The 17,597-nt window shown below is 37.1% G+C and overlaps 1 protein-coding gene across 4 annotated transcripts in view; it reads left to right on the top strand.

Moving 5' to 3' along the window:
• col7a1l (collagen type VII alpha 1-like) overlaps window positions 1-17,597 on the top strand; it is a 65,510-nt gene that overhangs the window by 32,933 nt on the left and 14,980 nt on the right. For 2 of the 4 annotated variants that reach the window (XM_044185805.1, XM_044185804.1), the window contains exons 45-84: window positions 791-862; window positions 1,003-1,062; window positions 1,182-1,217; window positions 1,946-2,026; window positions 2,313-2,348; window positions 2,497-2,541; window positions 3,407-3,478; window positions 3,699-3,734; window positions 3,987-4,013; window positions 4,239-4,277; window positions 4,383-4,445; window positions 5,076-5,114; window positions 5,226-5,279; window positions 5,401-5,433; window positions 6,820-6,885; window positions 7,111-7,155; window positions 7,331-7,366; window positions 7,449-7,475; window positions 7,570-7,641; window positions 7,876-7,938; window positions 8,201-8,218; window positions 8,306-8,341; window positions 8,432-8,470; window positions 8,554-8,589; window positions 8,681-8,815; window positions 9,127-9,225; window positions 9,998-10,201; window positions 10,799-10,906; window positions 11,913-11,957; window positions 12,407-12,478; window positions 12,832-12,888; window positions 12,998-13,042; window positions 13,208-13,315; window positions 14,059-14,112; window positions 14,236-14,292; window positions 15,648-15,701; window positions 15,778-15,831; window positions 15,976-16,014; window positions 16,113-16,619; window positions 16,767-16,802. In XM_044185805.1, coding sequence (XP_044041740.1) covers window positions 791-862; window positions 1,003-1,062; window positions 1,182-1,217; window positions 1,946-2,026; window positions 2,313-2,348; window positions 2,497-2,541; window positions 3,407-3,478; window positions 3,699-3,734; window positions 3,987-4,013; window positions 4,239-4,277; window positions 4,383-4,445; window positions 5,076-5,114; window positions 5,226-5,279; window positions 5,401-5,433; window positions 6,820-6,885; window positions 7,111-7,155; window positions 7,331-7,366; window positions 7,449-7,475; window positions 7,570-7,641; window positions 7,876-7,938; window positions 8,201-8,218; window positions 8,306-8,341; window positions 8,432-8,470; window positions 8,554-8,589; window positions 8,681-8,815; window positions 9,127-9,225; window positions 9,998-10,201; window positions 10,799-10,906; window positions 11,913-11,957; window positions 12,407-12,478; window positions 12,832-12,888; window positions 12,998-13,042; window positions 13,208-13,315; window positions 14,059-14,112; window positions 14,236-14,292; window positions 15,648-15,701; window positions 15,778-15,831; window positions 15,976-16,014; window positions 16,113-16,619; window positions 16,767-16,802 — 2,805 coding nt within the window. The remainder of the gene's footprint in view (window positions 1-790; window positions 863-1,002; window positions 1,063-1,181; window positions 1,218-1,945; window positions 2,027-2,312; window positions 2,349-2,496; window positions 2,542-3,406; window positions 3,479-3,698; window positions 3,735-3,986; window positions 4,014-4,238; window positions 4,278-4,382; window positions 4,446-5,075; window positions 5,115-5,225; window positions 5,280-5,400; window positions 5,434-6,819; window positions 6,886-7,110; window positions 7,156-7,330; window positions 7,367-7,448; window positions 7,476-7,569; window positions 7,642-7,875; window positions 7,939-8,200; window positions 8,219-8,305; window positions 8,342-8,431; window positions 8,471-8,553; window positions 8,590-8,680; window positions 8,816-9,126; window positions 9,226-9,997; window positions 10,202-10,798; window positions 10,907-11,912; window positions 11,958-12,406; window positions 12,479-12,831; window positions 12,889-12,997; window positions 13,043-13,207; window positions 13,316-14,058; window positions 14,113-14,235; window positions 14,293-15,647; window positions 15,702-15,777; window positions 15,832-15,975; window positions 16,015-16,112; window positions 16,620-16,766; window positions 16,803-17,597) is intronic. The other 2 variants (XM_044185807.1, XM_044185806.1) reach the window with 2 other exon arrangements.

Here is a 17,597-nt window from a genome sequence, read left to right as displayed (position 1 = left end):
AGTTGACATTGAAATGTCACACACTTCGTGTGCACAAAATGTTGCCCCTGATTCCTGTAGGGCTCTGTGCAACCTGGCCAGTTAAGAGTGATAATTCAAAATATATACTTACCCTTACATACTTATATAAATTTTTACGCGTCAAAATGCCCTTTAAGTGACATCAGTTCCAGTCAGCTACGAGCTCTGGATGTTTTGTATTTCTTTGTATTTTGGATCCACCTACTGAGGTTTGGCTCAACCAATAAGATTACTCATGCCTCCAGAGAAGCTGTGTCTCCAAGAAATATTTTTTATAATTTAAACTTGCAATGGTCTTCATCTTTTGGTCACTGAGCTGCTTGACTACACATTTGGGGTTTGAGAAGTTGTTGAGGGGGAGGAAAGTCCCTGGTTAGGTTTTCCCAATAAGTCCAAAGATTTAAACTTGTTGTTTAAAGCTTGAGTTGTTTGTCTATATTTACCTTAACTGGCTTAAAATTAGTCAGTCAGCCAGAGGGAAGTGATTCTCTTAATGTTTTATTCTGTCAAGACATTATTAATTAATTTTTCGGGGTATTCTTGCACACTCAGACTTAGTCCTCTGGGTCCACTTATCAAACACAATTAAGATTTTCTCTCATTAGCTTTTGCAGTGGGACTGAATGCTCCATTGAATGCTCTTTCATCTACCGTTTAAAGTGAAGAGTTTTGTTTTGAAACTGTTGTGCATAATTTGCTCTGAGGACCAGAATCATGTTGATGGATTCTGTGTATGTGTGCGTGTATGTGCATATTTTCTGTTTGTCAGGGAGACACTGGTCCAGTTGGCCTCACAGGTCCCCAGGGAATAAAGGGTGAACGAGGAGACAAAGGAGAGAAGGTTAATAATGAGAAATACTGTACATCATGTTTGCATTTTGTCATTTTTCTGATTCACTAATATGACAATAGAGTGAATAGCTGTTAGTGTAGAATAATTGTATCTAAAGATATGGGTATGGTTTGTTTTGATGTGTGCAGGGTAGTCCTGGTTTTGGGATTCCAGGACAGCAAGGACCAAAGGGAGAAAATGGCGAGAGGGTGAGTCACCTGACAAAGTGAAATAACACTTAAACCTTGTTGTCATCATGTCATACTGAAGCAGAAAACAGCTGCTAATTGCTATTATATTTATGTTTTATCCTTTCCTTCATTCAAAGGGAAATGTTGGTTTGTCTGGAAAACCAGGACCAAAAGTAAGTGAGAACTGACTATTTAGCTTAAAGCTGCTCTAATCAATATTTTTGTATTAATAAAGGGTCAAATGACTATGGGTGATGTGAAAGTGGTCACTACTGGTGACAAACCCACAGAGAATTATCACCTGACTTTGCAGTTACCCTGAACTCTAAAGAGTTTTTTAAGTATCTTTCATCTCGTTGTTTTGGCTTTGTAGCCTGCACCATTTCTGTTATGGTTCACTTTCACCGCTGTCATTAACCTCATTTCCAGTCACAGCAGGAAGCTGTAAAAAAAAAAAGCTCTAAAAACCCACTGTACAGCAGACTGACAAAGTTAGAAACTAGCTGGTGATCGCAGTGGAGCATTTAGCAGAGTCAAGAGTAAGATATTTTTCTCAGTGGTTGGTGAAGACCAAACCAAAGCTAATGCAAGATTATAAATTAGACTTATATTTGTCAGGTGGCCAGACACATGACTCCAAATGAATGCTAATGTTGCTCCATGTCTGCTCAATGTGTAAATACTGTAGGCAACTGATGGCTAACATGTTTGCACAGCTTGTGCTGCTGCCCCCAAGTGGCTAAAAAAATAGTTTTAATGTAAAGGATTTTGTGTATTTTGGTGAAAGTCCACTACAAGCTTCCATTGCAACTATTAAAACAACTAAAATTTACTTTAAAAACATGTGTAAATTTACTAAGGTGTTTAATGTTGCTAAAACAGAAGTCATGTGTTTGTCCAGGGGCATGATGGCTCTAAAGGTGACAAAGGGAGTATTGGGTTACCTGGCAATCCTGGAGAACCAGGATTAAGAGGTAAAGATGTAAGTAAATCCTGAGCGGCTTTTACAGCAATAATACAAGGTGTTCCTACAATACAGCACAATTCAGATGTATTTTCCTTAATGAGGGTTTAGTTAGAAAACATTATGTCAGGAGAAAGCTCACAGTATTAATTAAAACATAAAGACATAAGTAGAATATGATAAAGTTCTGCTTGTTCCCTTTTTCAGATATATACTGTATATGTTTGCACAGTATTGTAATAATACTGTTGTATATACACAACATTGTAATATTGGTGACAATTACTGTTGACTTTGTGTGTAGGGGGCACCTGGAACTAAAGGAGACCTAGGAATTAAGGTACTGTCAGCATGTTTACTTTATGCTTTTGTTTGTTTTGTTGGTCAGCGATGTTGCCCAGGAGGTTAGTTAGTTCAATCATGATTTATAATCAATACAGTCATGTACTAACTTTACTAACTAACTAAAGGCTTTTTGTCTTTTACAGGGTGAACAAGGACCACCTGGAGAGCCTGGTGACAGAGGAATTAGAGTATGTCTTTAGTGTTTTCCAAGACTAAAGGCAGAAATATAATGAAAATAAAAAAGTAAAAATAATACACATATAAACATACATAAAATACCCCCAGAAACAACAACAAAGACAAAAGCTGTCTTATAAAAAACACATGTTGAAAAGTTATTTAAAAGAAGTTACAAAAATTGTGTGGCTGAGCGCTGTGATTTGTGAAGTCTGACTAAAGAACTAATTACCTTTCCACTTACCATCCGTGTCATAGAAACAATCAGCAGGGCCTCATCAACAGATTTTAGAGTGCACTCTGGCCCATAATGGACTAACAAGTCAATAATATAGTAAAAACTAATGGAAGCCTGCACATTGCATGGGCCAGATGTTCAGTTTGGTCAAAGACATTGGCTTTGTTCACTGCAGTTTGCCCGCTCCCTCTGTAGATAAAAACGGCTTATTCTAAGGTAATGAAAACACAACAATTCTTATTTTCAGGCAATTATACACTAATGAAAACATACTTATAAATATTATATTGCATTTTTGCCAATAGCCCCTCCTAAATGTTACATACTGGACATTTAAAGGTTTATGTAATGCACAGTGTGTTTCTGTTGGATTTGCTTTGTGCATATTGCATTTCTCTTTCTCTTCATTTCCAACCTCCAGTTTTAGGACTCTTATGCTGAAGGATGCCACTTTATATCTTTAGTTAACCAAAAATGTACAAGCTCCACTGTCTGCCAGGCTATTTGCTCACAGCAGCATTTACATTTTTACATTTTACATGCATAATTTTGCATCTACTGTAATGTAACTTTAAGGCTGTTGATCTAAACAGCAATGCAAGGCTATATGCTCCTTTTCATTTCTTTGTGTTGAGCAGGGTCCACTGGGGTTACCAGGGCGACCAGGGGACCCAGGAGACAAAGGAGATACTGGGAAGCCTGGCCTGCTTGTAAGTTAGTAGAATTTCATTAAAAGAAGATGACCTACCTTGAAAGAAATAGACTTAAGCTATTTATTTTACTTTGTTCTCTGTGGAAGTTATGTCTCTATTGACCAAAACCTTACTGTTCAGTTTTTTTTGTGGAGTGAACGTCACCATAAATCACTGAAATAATTCAGCTTAAACTGCAATGCTTGAAGATAGCCTTTGATTTTCTATTTTTTTGAAGGGTACTGATGGAAAGAAGGGCGACAAAGGGGAGCCGGTATGTTTGTATCCACCACCATCTCTCTATTATTGATGAGCATGTTTATTGTTTCTCCTGGTTGACGCCTTCTGATCATTCTTCTGTGTCAGTCACCATGTCACATCTTCACAACCTGCTATTGTCCTGTGACTTCATGATTTCTATTTTGATATGTTCAGTAATTAAGTTTGACTTATTGTGTGCGCCAGCCTTCAGTGCACCTACGTTTTCTTGTGCTCTTCTTTTCATCGTGCTGCTGTTGTCACAAAGGGAAAACCTGGACCTCCGGGAGCGCAAGTAAACAAACCTCTATTATCATACAAACCTCTATTATGATTTGTGACAGCTTCTCATCAGTTTAGCCATGTTTGACAAAGGCATTAGTTGTAACGACGCTCATAAAGGACAAAAGACAAAACACCACTCCCATAAGATCTTGGAAAATGAATGTCTGTTCTCAGTCAGCTGAAATTGTGTGTCAATCAGCAAGTTAACTATGGATTTCTCATTTTGTCCTACCAGATTGTTGCAGACAACAACGTACTGACCAGAGTGATTAAGGTAGCTTGAAATATAACACGCAACATGCTGTATTTTATTCAATTTGTTTGTTTGTTTTTTCATGGGGGAATTTAAATTTCTCTTTTTTCCTTTACTTTCCTTCAGGGTGAACCAGGAGAGCCTGGTCAGCCTGGTTTGAGAGGAGAAACGGGTCTGCCTGGACCAAGAGTGAGTATCCTATTGCTTGCTTCACATGTCACGAACATATATACTGTTGTTCGCTGATCACGACTACCATCAATAGTAGTGCAATCCCCACAGAGTATAACATAGAGCTGAAACATTTAGTCCATTAATTAATTAGTTAATTGACCGAAAAATATTTCTGCAACAATTTTTTGTTAAAGTCATTTTTCAAGCAAAAATGCCAAACATTCTCTGGTTCCAGCTTCTCAAATGTGATTTGCTGGTTTTCTCTGTTTTATACAATAGTCATTTAAATATCTTTGGGATTTGGACTGTTGGTCAAATAAAATAAGTCATTTGAAGACATTACCTAGAGTTATTTTTTGAGATTTCATAGACTAAACAATTAAATGCTAAATTGTTTAATCGAAAAAGTAATCAGCAGATTAATTGATAATAAAAATAATGGTTAGTTGACAATAGTCATAATAATAGCCTTTATTGGAGAACTTTCTATGTTATAGTTGGTATTTTTGTAGTTGGTATGTTTCTAATCTCCTAACTGACTTGACATCTGATTGGAGTTCAAACTTTTGTAGGACACAATAATAATTCAGCTTTCTTGAATCTCTTGAATCATCTCAGTATTTGAATATTTATCTCTCTCCACAGGGTCCAGATGGGAAACCTGGATTACCAGGACCATCTCTGGTACATGTATACATCATTTTTGAATTGCTTTTATTGTGATACTGTTTTTATCAGACCTACATTTGTTTAAAGATGTGTATGTGTTGAAATATGAAACCATTTGCTCTGCAGGGTGGTTCTGGAAGAGATGGACTTGATGGTTTACCAGGGAAACCAGGAATGAAGGTTACACAAACTTGTGCACACAGATTTTCTTGTATTTTTAAAAGCTGTCTATGTGAATTGTATTGAGCATTGGCCATTTACAGTATGAGCTTACTCACAAGATGTTTTATAATAACTGCAGGGTGACCAGGGACAAAAAGGAGAGCCCGGTCCGGTGAGTGCACCAATGTTTTTTTGTAACATTATAGTGTATGCAGTTATACTGTTCATACATGATGTACTGAATCAAAAGACAGAGATTATGATGTTGACAGAACATAAAAGCTTAGTCATGTGAATTACAGTACATTATCTCACCTACACAAATACCTTTATGAAAGGAAAAGCAAACATGCTGTCACGTTCTTTGAATCTTTATGCATTCAAACTCTTTTATTGCATTTTAATTTTCATGCACCTTTGCACTTCAGATGTTTTATGTTTTTGTCGTGATCCTTTTATGTTTTGTCTGATGTTTTTGTCAGCTTTACACTCTGATTCTGAAGAAACTATAAGTTGACATGGTTTATAAACTTAAGCTCAAAACTCAAACAGTGAAGAAACTGTGTGCTAAAGCTATGATGATGTCTTTGGACAAACACAAATGTCAAGTAATTCAGTTCTATTGAGAGTTTCATAGAGTGTAGTTAACCCCCTTTATAGCCTGCTTAAAAGATAAAGGTATTCCATAAGTAGATAAAATGCCCTTCTATGTAAATGCAGAAATGGGGGATGATGCTCATTAAGTATGGCAATAATTACTAAGAATATTTGGTTCCTGGGAGGGTACTATAGGGCAAACAAAATAAACTTAGTCTGATCACATATATGGCTCCTTCCCCAAGTCAGAGGTATATTTGGCACCATGAATTTTGCAAGACTCTGGCTTCTCTTAGGCCTTGTTCAGACTGCCAGCCCAAATATGTTTTTTGGAAAATCCAGATTGATTTTAGGAAGTCTGGACAGCAAAAAACCACATGAAATGCAATTTCTGAAATCGGATCCAAGCCACCTTTGGAGGTTGTTTGAAAAGCAATTCCAATCGGATTTCTATAGATGCGTCTCAATCTGGACGCTCTGGCCACTCCGGATTTCAAAGCATCTTTTGCGTCACTCTCAACGCGACACACAGCGACAACGTCAAATCCAGAATGACAGAAGTCCCTCCTCCAAAACTATTTTTACCAACCCAATTAAATAAAAAGTAGCCCAATTTGTTGGAAAACCACCCAATTTGGCAGCACTGGTTGGGAGTAGATGTAAAACCAGAATTGTTGTGGAGAAGAGGAGGATATACTTGTCTGAAATATTACACATATTGTCCATCCATGTCATGCCAATAATTTAATTATTTGATAAGAAATTTTATTTTAAAGTCCTTTCACATAACCCAAGGACAGTTAACTTAGTCACTATGTAATCTGTATGCTGGGTTCCTTTTTTGCCGCTATTTATTTGTTAGTGTTTTGTACCAGTGTTTGTACTTTAAAATAATGAATAATAAATAATGTCGAGAGTTTAATAAATAAAGGGTTTGCTTTGTGTGTGTGCATATGAACAGAGGGGAGATAAAGGAGACCAAGGCCGGGTTGGGATTGCTGGAATGCCTGGTTTACCGGGAACTCCAGTGAGTATCACTCTAACTCAGGACGCCTGTGGCTGGCTATCCATCCTTTATACGTTTCTAATGGTGACAGTCAGTACTGGAGTCTGCATTCAAGCCAATTTAACAAAAACATGTATTGTTGTGCCAGGTGTGTAATTGTCATGAGCGTTCTGTTTTTCCACCATAATAATTAATCAGAAAAATATCTCCAGAGATTATGATTGTTTCATTTCCTGTGCTCTACAGGGGAGACCTGGCATTGATGGGAAGAGGGGCCTGCCAGCAAAAGATGTAAGGAACATTTTCATCTAATGATTACAGCACTATGCTGTGTAATACCAACTGGATGACTTTCATGCTTGACGTCTACACTATTCTGACATTAACTAAATTGTTGATATTTTCAAAATGTGTTACTATTTTTGGATGAATTATTAAAATTTGAAAATGTATTTTCTTTTTACAGGGAGCAAGTGGACCAAAAGGAGATGACGGCAAAAAGGTCCTTAAAATGTATTGCAACCAACTAAAACATCTATGAAGTTATATTTTTAATACACATGTTAACTTTCCTCTCATTCCAGGGGGACAAGGGAGATGCGGGTGCAAATGTAAGCGGTTTCGAGATAAAACATTTTTTTTTAACAAGTTATCTTTGTGAGAAAACTGAGGTTGCAACTTTAGAGCTTCTTTCTTCCTTCACAGGGTAAAGATGGTAGTAAGGGGGAACCAGGACCTCCAGGTTTGCCTGGTAGGCAGGTGCTTGTCACTCCAGAGGTAAAAATAATCACCTGCATTGTTAGTGATTTATTTAACAGGGAAGGCGATTTCTTATTTCAGATCTCTTTCAAAAAGCATAACAGTAGATTAAGCAATGTATTCAGGGTTGTACCTATAATCATTATCACCATGGCTCATTGCTGTTTGCTGGTGATTCAGAAAAACATTAAGCAGGTCCACCTAGACCTGTCTGGCAGCTTAAACTTTACTGATTTTTTTGTGAATTTTCAGGGCGCCACCATTGACGAAATCCGACAAGCATTTCCAATCCCAATGGGTCCTCCAGGAGCTACTGTGAGTTTGATGCTTACACACAACATGTCTCTAGATATTTTTAGCTCAGCTTAGCATGAATATGTTATTTCAGCTGTTGCATGGCATAATTCATATTTTGTCTGCATGGCATCTGAGTCATCATTCAGTGATGACTATAGGGCTTTTATTGTGGGTTGCAATGAGTTTGAAGTGAGTATCTTTGAACAGATATGGCAAGCTTGAAGTCATGCATTGTAGATGCATGTTCCAATGTCTTGCTCCTCTGTTTCTGTGTGTTTAGGGTTCACCAGGAATAAAGGTAAGATGGTAATGGGGTTTATACTGAAGCTCAGTCATAAAAAAACAGAAATATTGGCTCTGTAGCTTATTTGTCTTTTTTTTGCAGGGTGATAAAGGAGAATATGGCCTGAAAGGAAACAAGGTAGTGCTCCAGTGTTAGCCCTCAAAAACATATGTATATGGAAATGAAAATGACATTATTTTCACCGCACTTAATTTAATGCTTCTGCAGGGTGATGCTGGAGCTCCTGGGAAATCTGTTGAGATGAAGGTGAATACAGGATGTAGTAATTCCTCCTCTGGGATACATGCTTTCATTTAGCCCTTTGAGCATTATGTTTTCCTCTTCATTAGGACATTGAAGTGATGTTTGAAGCCTACGGTATACGGGTGAGCACTGAGCATGACAATGTACAAAATTTGAGGCTGATAGAATTTGTAAAAGTATCCCAGTTTGACCTTAATAAAACCTTTCTCTCAGCTGCCTTTGCTGAAGGCTTTGATTGACAGGCTGCTGCAGGACGGAATAGAGGAGCTGCTTCATGTGCTCGGCACCTCCAAGAAAACAAAAGAAAACACACAAACTCACACCTCCAACGTCATCACTGAGTACACAGTACGTAAACTCTAGGAAATAAGTCTGTGAGAGTTTCTTAAAAAATAATTGCCATATATTTCTATATATATAAGTCCATATATGTTATCAAATGCATTCACTGAATAACTTTCAATTCTTTCAATGCTTTCATCTTTCAATAATCAATTTCATGGTCTATTTTTCAAACAACCATTTCAGTCATGAGTCATTTGTATTCATCAACTCACTGGTATCCCTTGTGTCATTAAACAGAAGATCACAACATTTCCAAAACAAAGGGCAGTGAAAAATAAAGTGATGCTTGTTTTCTGTTTGTGTTGCCTGAACAGAGTTCAGTGAAGTTTGACCTCACTGACCAGTCGCTGTCAGAGTTGGACACCATTGAGGACCCTGATTTAGATGGACAGCTTCCAGAGTCTTTGTCAGCTGTAAGTAAGCTCAAAATCTCCATCCTGAGTCTTTAAAATTATTTTCCTAAAACAAGGGAAAAATCTACCTGTAGGATGAGACTGTTATACCAGTTTCCAAGACAAATCAAATTGTCTCCAGGATTTTCTCGAATCAAAAGTGCGTTTTTTGAGGTTATTTTTGCTATTTTACTAGTTCAGCAATCTGCTGAATCGTACTGACAGTGAGAGAAAATTCCTATGGGAGACACAAATATGGTGTCTCCCATATCCATCATTAGACAAACCCTCTTGACCAGTTTATGATTGACCTGAAACTACATGTCCATGTACCAAACCCATCTATAAGCGAAAACCCCTTGGCTGATAAGTTCGCGTATGTATATGATTGGGTTTTTATATGTTTTTAACCTTTTTATTATTTTTTTCTTTCTTTTCTTGCAAATAATTGTGTAATGACCCTGATGAAGGCAAGAAGCCAAAACGTGTTGGTCTCACAATAAAGTTGTTCTTTATACTACAAGTGTTGTTGGAGTGTTGTTGTTTTGACCTCTTCAGACTATTTCCTTTCTCCATGCAGCATGGAAGTAGGTGAAGTTGGGCCAAAAAATTCCTACTCTAATCATATCTGTACTCTATAATATCATCTGCTGTCATCAGCTGTCATTAAACTCAGATTTTCACCCACTGTGTACTGTATATTGTCACTAATATGCTTCTACCTCAAATAGATGCTACTGGTCCAAAACTGCATATTCTCTCACTTCCACTAATTCTGTCTTTTCATGTGAAGGACCCTTTAAATGAAACCGGAGAGGGTCCTACTTTATGGACTGTCACCACACTGAACGGAGAGCAGGAGCTCGACAGGATTGAGACCAAGTTAAAGGGATCCAGAGGGAAGGAGGTAGTAGATGGGGACAGTGACGGAGCATCTTCACTCAAAATTAATCTGACTGTAGTCAATTCTACTTTCAATTCTACTACGTCCCAGGAGGTAAGGACATTTTACAATAAAGTATGCCATTTTTAAATGTATAATTTTAATGAACTGTTGAAAACATGCTGAGCACATTAGACATGTTAATAATTTTACTGTTTATATAGAGATGGGTTAAGATTTTTCAGCAACATTTGAAATTAAACTGAGTTGTACACATTCACAACTGCCAGCTTTTAAATGTGAACACAGTGGGATCTGGGTTCAAAAGCAGCTTAGTGCCTGGTTTCCAATCATATTCTCTCCCATTTTACTTGGACTCTTTACAGTACAGAAAAAGAATAATTAAGCACAAGAATAATTAATAATAGTTATTATTATATTATTATTATTATTATTATTATTATTATTATTATTATTATTATCCTTACCTTTACCTATCCTTAAAACCAAACATAATTATGTCATGGCAGCCTGTGGTCTCTAACCTGTGGCTGGCTTTCACATGATGTGAGGGGGGGGGAAATGGGGAAAATTTGTGCTAGCCATATTTTCAGTAAAAAATTATTGAAGTATTGAAAACCTGACAAAGCACGTGTCAGACACAGTTTGTTGCTGATTGCAGAACAATAAAAATTAAAATGTGCATGTCAGACGGTTTCAGGGTTACCAGAAACTGTGGTGGAGACTGTTCTCCTCACTCAGGAAGACTCTCTGAAGAAGAACTTAGGACAAAAGAAGAAGAACAGGGAACGTGGGAAGGTAAAGTTACCATGGAAATGTTACTGGATGACTGGCTTTGTCCCTGACTGATCAAAAACAAGTATTGTTTCATCTATTATATTCAATATAAAACATAAAATACTCCTGGGATCCTTTTTTTAACAAGTTTAATTATGTTTCTTGATTGACTTTGATAACTTAAAGGTATATCATTATATAAGGAGCATACTAGTATTGCATGTTTTAGCTCACCCTTCCTACCTTCCAAGTATTTACTGATTGAAAATCAACTTACAGAGACTTTTATTTTAGACAGTGTTAAGGTATTGTTGCTTGGTAATGCAAATGGGAGCAGGGGCTTTTTTGAAAATGTCTGAGGCGTTTTTTAAGGACACACAGACATCCAGGAGTTGAAGCAGCAGGATTACCTACCTCAAAAAACGTGTCTCTTTATGTTTCATTATGCATTTGTTCCTTGTGTATAGAAACTGCATTGTAATTAATTACATTGCACCAGTTCAACAATTTCATAAAACATCAAAAAACAGATAAATACTGCCATGACCCAAAATCAGTGGCTACCTGGAAGGAAGGACATCAATCTAGGCAAGGCGAGGCAATTTTATTTATATAGCACATTTTATTACAAGTAAACTAAGTTTGCTTTACATTAAAGAGCAGACAGAAACATGTGACATGAGAATAGATTAGAATCTAATGAGATAATCTAATGAATTTAGGGAATGACTCCAAAAATGGTCATCAGTAATGTAAAGTATATTTGATTAGTAATAAATGGGCTGAAACATGCAAAACTGCCGGTGTGGTCCTAAACAAATAGATGCAAACCATTTGGTAACTTTAACACTATGGGCTGCTAAATATCTTTTATGTAAAGGTATTGATATTCATTAACTTCTTATTCCCTTCTTAAATATCTCCTTCAACTTACAGTATCAACTCATAGTTTCATACTTGATCATCAACGTCTGAAGCATGAGAAACCTTTATCTTTTTTCTCTCTGACTGTGAACTTCTTAACCAGGGCAAAGGAAATAAAGGACGACATAAGAGGCAGAGACAACGCCTGGTAAATGTCCTTGAAGGGTCAAACTAAACCTGAAAACTTAACTTCACCTTTGCCCCCAACTAAACAAAAAGAAACCAACTAACACAGCGTTCACCTTGCAAAATTTAAACACATAACATGACATTAACATAACATTATTTGTGTAGAAATAACAGCTTTAGTACTAAGATTTAATAAAGAATAATCATAATAAACTAACATTTTTAAAATATAATGAACAGAATTAACCAGTTATTGTGTACATGGTGTGTCTAATAAAACTAAAAGCATGCATTTGTGTCAGCATCCATGTGCTTCTCATTATATTGATAACAGATTTGAACATTTTGATTAATGGGATGCTTTGTAGTCGCTTGGCATTGTTGTTTTCCAGCCATTGACACACATGATAAATTATGATCTCTAACATTATCTTCCTGTAATTATTGTTGTGTCTCATTTCTCTAAAGACAAGTGAGGAGGACAAGCAAGACGAAGAGGAGGAGTTTTATAACACTGAAGAATACAGCTATGAATACGAGGTGGGCAGCTGCTGCAGTGAATGACTAATTCATAAACTGTAGGAAACTTCGATTTAACATGATGATTGATGACGTGGGGTTGTTACAGATTTGGAGCGTTGTCGTAGTGGGTGCCTTGTTAAGAGACCTGTCAAACTCATATTTATATCGCCGGTTTTATTTTTTTATAGAAGCTCATTTGTGCCCACTGGAGAGAGTTGATTAATGACACACCCACTACCTGAATGAATTATTAAGAAGAAATGAGTTTGTCATTACAGCCCACTGCATCTGCTATGCACATCATCCACTGGAGTGTCTGTAGTGTTTAAAAGTTATGATGAATTTATTTTTATTTATTTATTTCTAAACAGGAAGAAGTTTCCACAGATGACCCCTCTGTCTCTCAGGAGAGGAGAGACAACAGACATGTAAATTTTCTTCAAACAGCACGCTCTTATCTGTTTCAGCTGAGTTGGAGTTAAAATGTTATGATTCATTTTTAATGTAAACTGTGTTCCATGTTTTTATCATATGCAGCTTGAAGTCCAAACCGATGAATTCCCTCATGCAGTGGATAAAAAGGTGAGCATTAATAAATCTGTAGCCCAGATAATAAAACTCATTCACTGTTGCAAGACTGTACTCTGATAGAAAGGGAGCAGAGACAACTGAGCTCAGTTATGTGCTGCTCTGCTGTACCTGAAGAAGAATAATAATAACATATTTCTTCTGCTTTTATCTTTGTAGGAGGAACAATTACCCAAACACAGACCTGCCCAGTTAGAAACATTGGCGGAAACCTCCAGTCATCCTCTGACATCCTCCTCAGCCAGAGAAACAGACACTACACTTAATGTATGATGTATTGTGAAATGAATCTGAAACACAAAAATTTAAGTATTTGGTTTGTCAACAGTTATTTTAGTAATCAGATCAATTTGAAGTCCAAGTAACCACAAAACAGGTCAAAACCCCTGATCCCTATACACCCACTGACAGTACAGTACAGGACAGTCAGACAAAGAAAAGGGAAAAACAAGTTACCAAAATAGGGAATAACTGTAAAAGAAATGTTGTATCTCCAGTGCCATAGCGGCCGAAGTGGAAATGTCCATACAGGGTGAAATTGTTCGTACACTGACAGTCTGGGGATGTGCGGTATGATTTAGAAAAGGTAACTTCAAAGTTCAGATAAACTGTACATGGAGCCACACTCAGAGGGGCACATAAACCAGCGTACACTACTAAATTGCAGCCGAGTCTATTTACTTTCTGATATAATCTATAAAAGGACCCCAGATATTAAAAAATGTACAGTAGGAGTCAGACGAAGAGTACCTAATCATTGAGGCACTTCTTAAAACAAAGAGCGAAGGTTGATTTCCATTCTTTCAAAATAACCCTTTTAGCTATAACCAAACAAAACATTAAAGCCTGTTGGGTCTCATAGGGGTTCTTTACATCTTTAGGAGATAATTATGTCATATCAGCCTTAACTTCCAAATTGATCATTAAGCAATTCAGACACCAAATTTAAAAGGAAAACCTTTTTAAAGCATTGTACAGCAGTAACCCTCATTTGATTTTTCTTCCCCTAGGTTGCCTTGACAAACACAGGGCCACTATCTCAACCCATGGGGGATATAAAAAAGGTGGGGGGGCAGCTGACCTTGTCGGTGCTTATTGGAAATGTCACATATAGATTTTTAATCAGTGTGTTGCTTCACTTTTGAAGTGGTGTTTTCACTGTCACATTATTATCTGTCCTTTATTAGGACCAGGATGAAGTGTCACTGCCTACACCTCCCATCACAACAGAAGAACCAGACAAGGTAGAGCTTTGATTTTATATCATACAGGCTTCAATCCTAACTGAACGCTTCTGAAGATCCTTGCATGCCTTGGAATGCAAATCTCTTTCATTTACACTTAACACAAGAACGTGCTTGAATAAAATAAATAATAGCCTTCCCTTTCTTCTTGTCATAATATATAGTATTCCATAAGTACACCATGCTTTAAGTGATATAGAATAAGCACTTGGCATCATATTTCAAGACGTTTTCTTGTTTCTACCTCCTATGAAAATTTCACCAGTGCAAAAAGGTGCACATGTTTGTATAAGGCTAATGTGAATACCATCATATATTTTGTAATTCATAAACATTACCAAAGCATGAGACAGGACAGCATTTTTGAACAGCATGCTTTTAGCATGATTTCTCTAAAGCTTGTCTAAATGGGAATGAGCAGAAACAGTAGCCTAGTTCGTCTCTTCAGGAATGATTTACTGGCAAAGAAAAAATTCCAGAGAGTTACTTTTAATACTTTCTCTCTCTCGTTTTTTTAAACAGGGCGTCTCTTAATTCCCAAGAGACTGTGACTATAGAGTGTTAAGCATTCATAAGAAAGCACACAATGCATGGAGAGTGTGAATAAACTGTGAACTGTTTTGCTGGTGAGGAGCCCTGAACCTGACCAACGTTTCATGAGGAAGGACTTCTTTCCACACAGAGACGATGTCACTCACCCAAACCTATGGCCATACCAAAGTTCATACCTTGTATGAGGGCTTTTTTTGAGTAGCGCTCTATAGAAAATCAGGCACCACTTAAAATATCACAGTTGTTTCCTCATGTCCACGTTATGTTCATTCTTCACTTTGTTTAATGTAAACTGCAGTGTAGCCTTTACTTACCTTGTCTACAACTCCTAATTTATTTATTAAGACATATATTTCTCTGTAACAAATAAATACCACATCAGATAAAGCTTTCTCAAACATGTGCCAACAATTTATATACATATTTCTTTCAAGATGTACTGAAAGTTTATTTATTGAAACATGGAAAATATCTTGTGTTTTTACTTCACTAAACATCGTTGAATACCAATAATATTATTCAAAATGTAGTGGTACTATAGGCAATTTTGTAGCCAGATCAAACACTCTTTTCACTGGTGAAATTTTTCTGTTATTACATTGTTTTGTCTTTGTTTAATCTCTCTGTGCATGTATCCTTCAGTAAAAATGTTTAAATAACTTTCTAAGCAAGTCTGTGTCTTTCTTTCTTACATTTTTACCATCATATACATCAAAGCACGCACATTACTATAACTCTTTAATAGGAAACATCAAAATGATTGCACTAAATTTGCTCATGAGAAGTTTTTGGGGGCTTAACAGGTGCCTCGATCCCACATCAGGGTGAAGAAAAGCGCCCCCTGGCCGGTTTCTATGGTAAGTGTCACCTGGTTATGTAGAAGTCGGATTGATGATAATAAAAACGGCAGTAGTAATAATTTTTATATTTTAGGTGTTCATGCCTGGTGCCCCAGGTGGAAGAAATCGTTTCAAGGAGGCACAAAAAGTAATTTTTTTTTACTAGATATTTCTTTAAAAATTAAAACTTCATACATGTGACTCAGTTTGCATCAAATAAAATATGAAAATGCAATTTCATGGTCACTGTCTGTGGACCACATATGAGATTGCTCCTTCATTTTAATTTCAGCCTCTGTCCTCTGGAGCACAAGGTTACAACAGCTGGAATGTAAGTCTGTTATCAGCGATAAAGATAAGTATTAATCCAAATTGAGATGGTGCGACTTATAAATACATTGGTTTGTGTTATGAAATTTGTTTCCCTAGAGGAAGAAGCAAGAAAACCCTGACCTTCAAACACATACCAGGAGGCAGAGGCAAAATAGGAAGGAGAGACAGCGATACAGTGATACAGAAAGAGATATTTATACAGAAACACAAGAGAAAGGAGTAGAGACAGATGGATATACACAAACAGGCCCTGATCCAGTCTATGGGGAGGAGGAGAGGAGTGGAGACAACGAGTGGGAGACAGAGGAGGATGTCGATCGAGAGAGGGAAGGAGAGGAGGAGCACCTGGAGAGGGAGAGAGAGAGGGAAAGATTGGAGATGGAGAGAGAGAGAGAGGAGCTGGAGAGAGAGAGGGAGGCTGAGCTGGAGCTGGAGAGAGAAAAAATGGAGAGGGAGAGGACAGAGCAGGAGGAGAGAGACTTGGGGAGGGAGAGGGAGGAGTGGGAGAGGAGGAGGGCGGAGCTGGAGAGGCAGAGAGGGGGGGGTTATGATGAGGAAACTGGACAGCCATACCCATACCCTCCAGTGTATTTTTACCTGAAGGTAAGGGCACAAAGTATTCACCTTAACCTATAACAAGATCATCATTATGAAATACTCAACTTGTCTTTTCAGTTCTGAAGTAGGCAGAATAAATGTCTGTATAATTATGCAATGCTGTTAATGTACTATACATTTCTTATGCAATAGGGACAACAAGGTGAGAATGGAAAACCAGGACAGAAGGTGACTAAATATATTTTAAACATTAAGATAAAACTCTATTAAACATAACTACCCTTCTAAAGCCAAAGACAGTCAGAAATGTTACATTATGAAGGTAAACATTCCTTGTTGGTTTCAGTTACTCTAATATTACAGGACATAAGTGAAATTTTAACAACAATTTTAAACAACTTTTATTGAGCCCATCTTAATGCCATTTAAAAAACAAAAAATAAAGTATATAAATTTTGGCAACCCTGATTTAAAGGGTCAGTTCACCCAAATGGCATAAAACATTTTCTCACTTAATGTACCTACAGGAGTCTAACCATGCAATTTTAGTTTTATTTGGCCAGATTTTTAGATCAATTTCTTAGAGATTTCTGCCACAACTCGGTTGAGGCAGAAATTTAGTTTGTGGTACTCACAGGTCATATGTTTGTATCTCTAACAAGTTAACTTTTCATGAGCTCTGTGAGGAGGGGCCTAGAGGGAGGAGTTCAGAGTCCTGATAGCTAAGGGAAAAAAGCTCTTTGTGAAGCAGTTAGTCTTACACACTGTCCAAAGTTTGGAAAGTGGCAAACTAACAATTTGGAGATACATGGTTTTCACTGGCCAGGGAGGGTATGAAAAATTGTAATCTGAAAAGTAACTCAGTCACTAAAGCTGTCAGACAAATGTAATGAAGTAAAAAGTACAATAGTTTTCTCTGCGATGTAGTGGAGTATGAAGTTGCATAAAATGGAAATACTCAAGTACCTGGAATTTGTACTTAAGTATAGTACGTCAGTAAATGTACTTAGTTACATTCCACCA

This window comes from Siniperca chuatsi, linkage group LG23 (genome assembly GCF_020085105.1).
Source record: "Siniperca chuatsi isolate FFG_IHB_CAS linkage group LG23, ASM2008510v1, whole genome shotgun sequence".
Taxonomy (NCBI): Eukaryota; Metazoa; Chordata; class Actinopteri; order Centrarchiformes; family Sinipercidae; genus Siniperca; species Siniperca chuatsi.
Note: the sequence above shows the minus strand (reverse complement) of the source record. Positions and strands in the feature narration are given on the sequence as shown.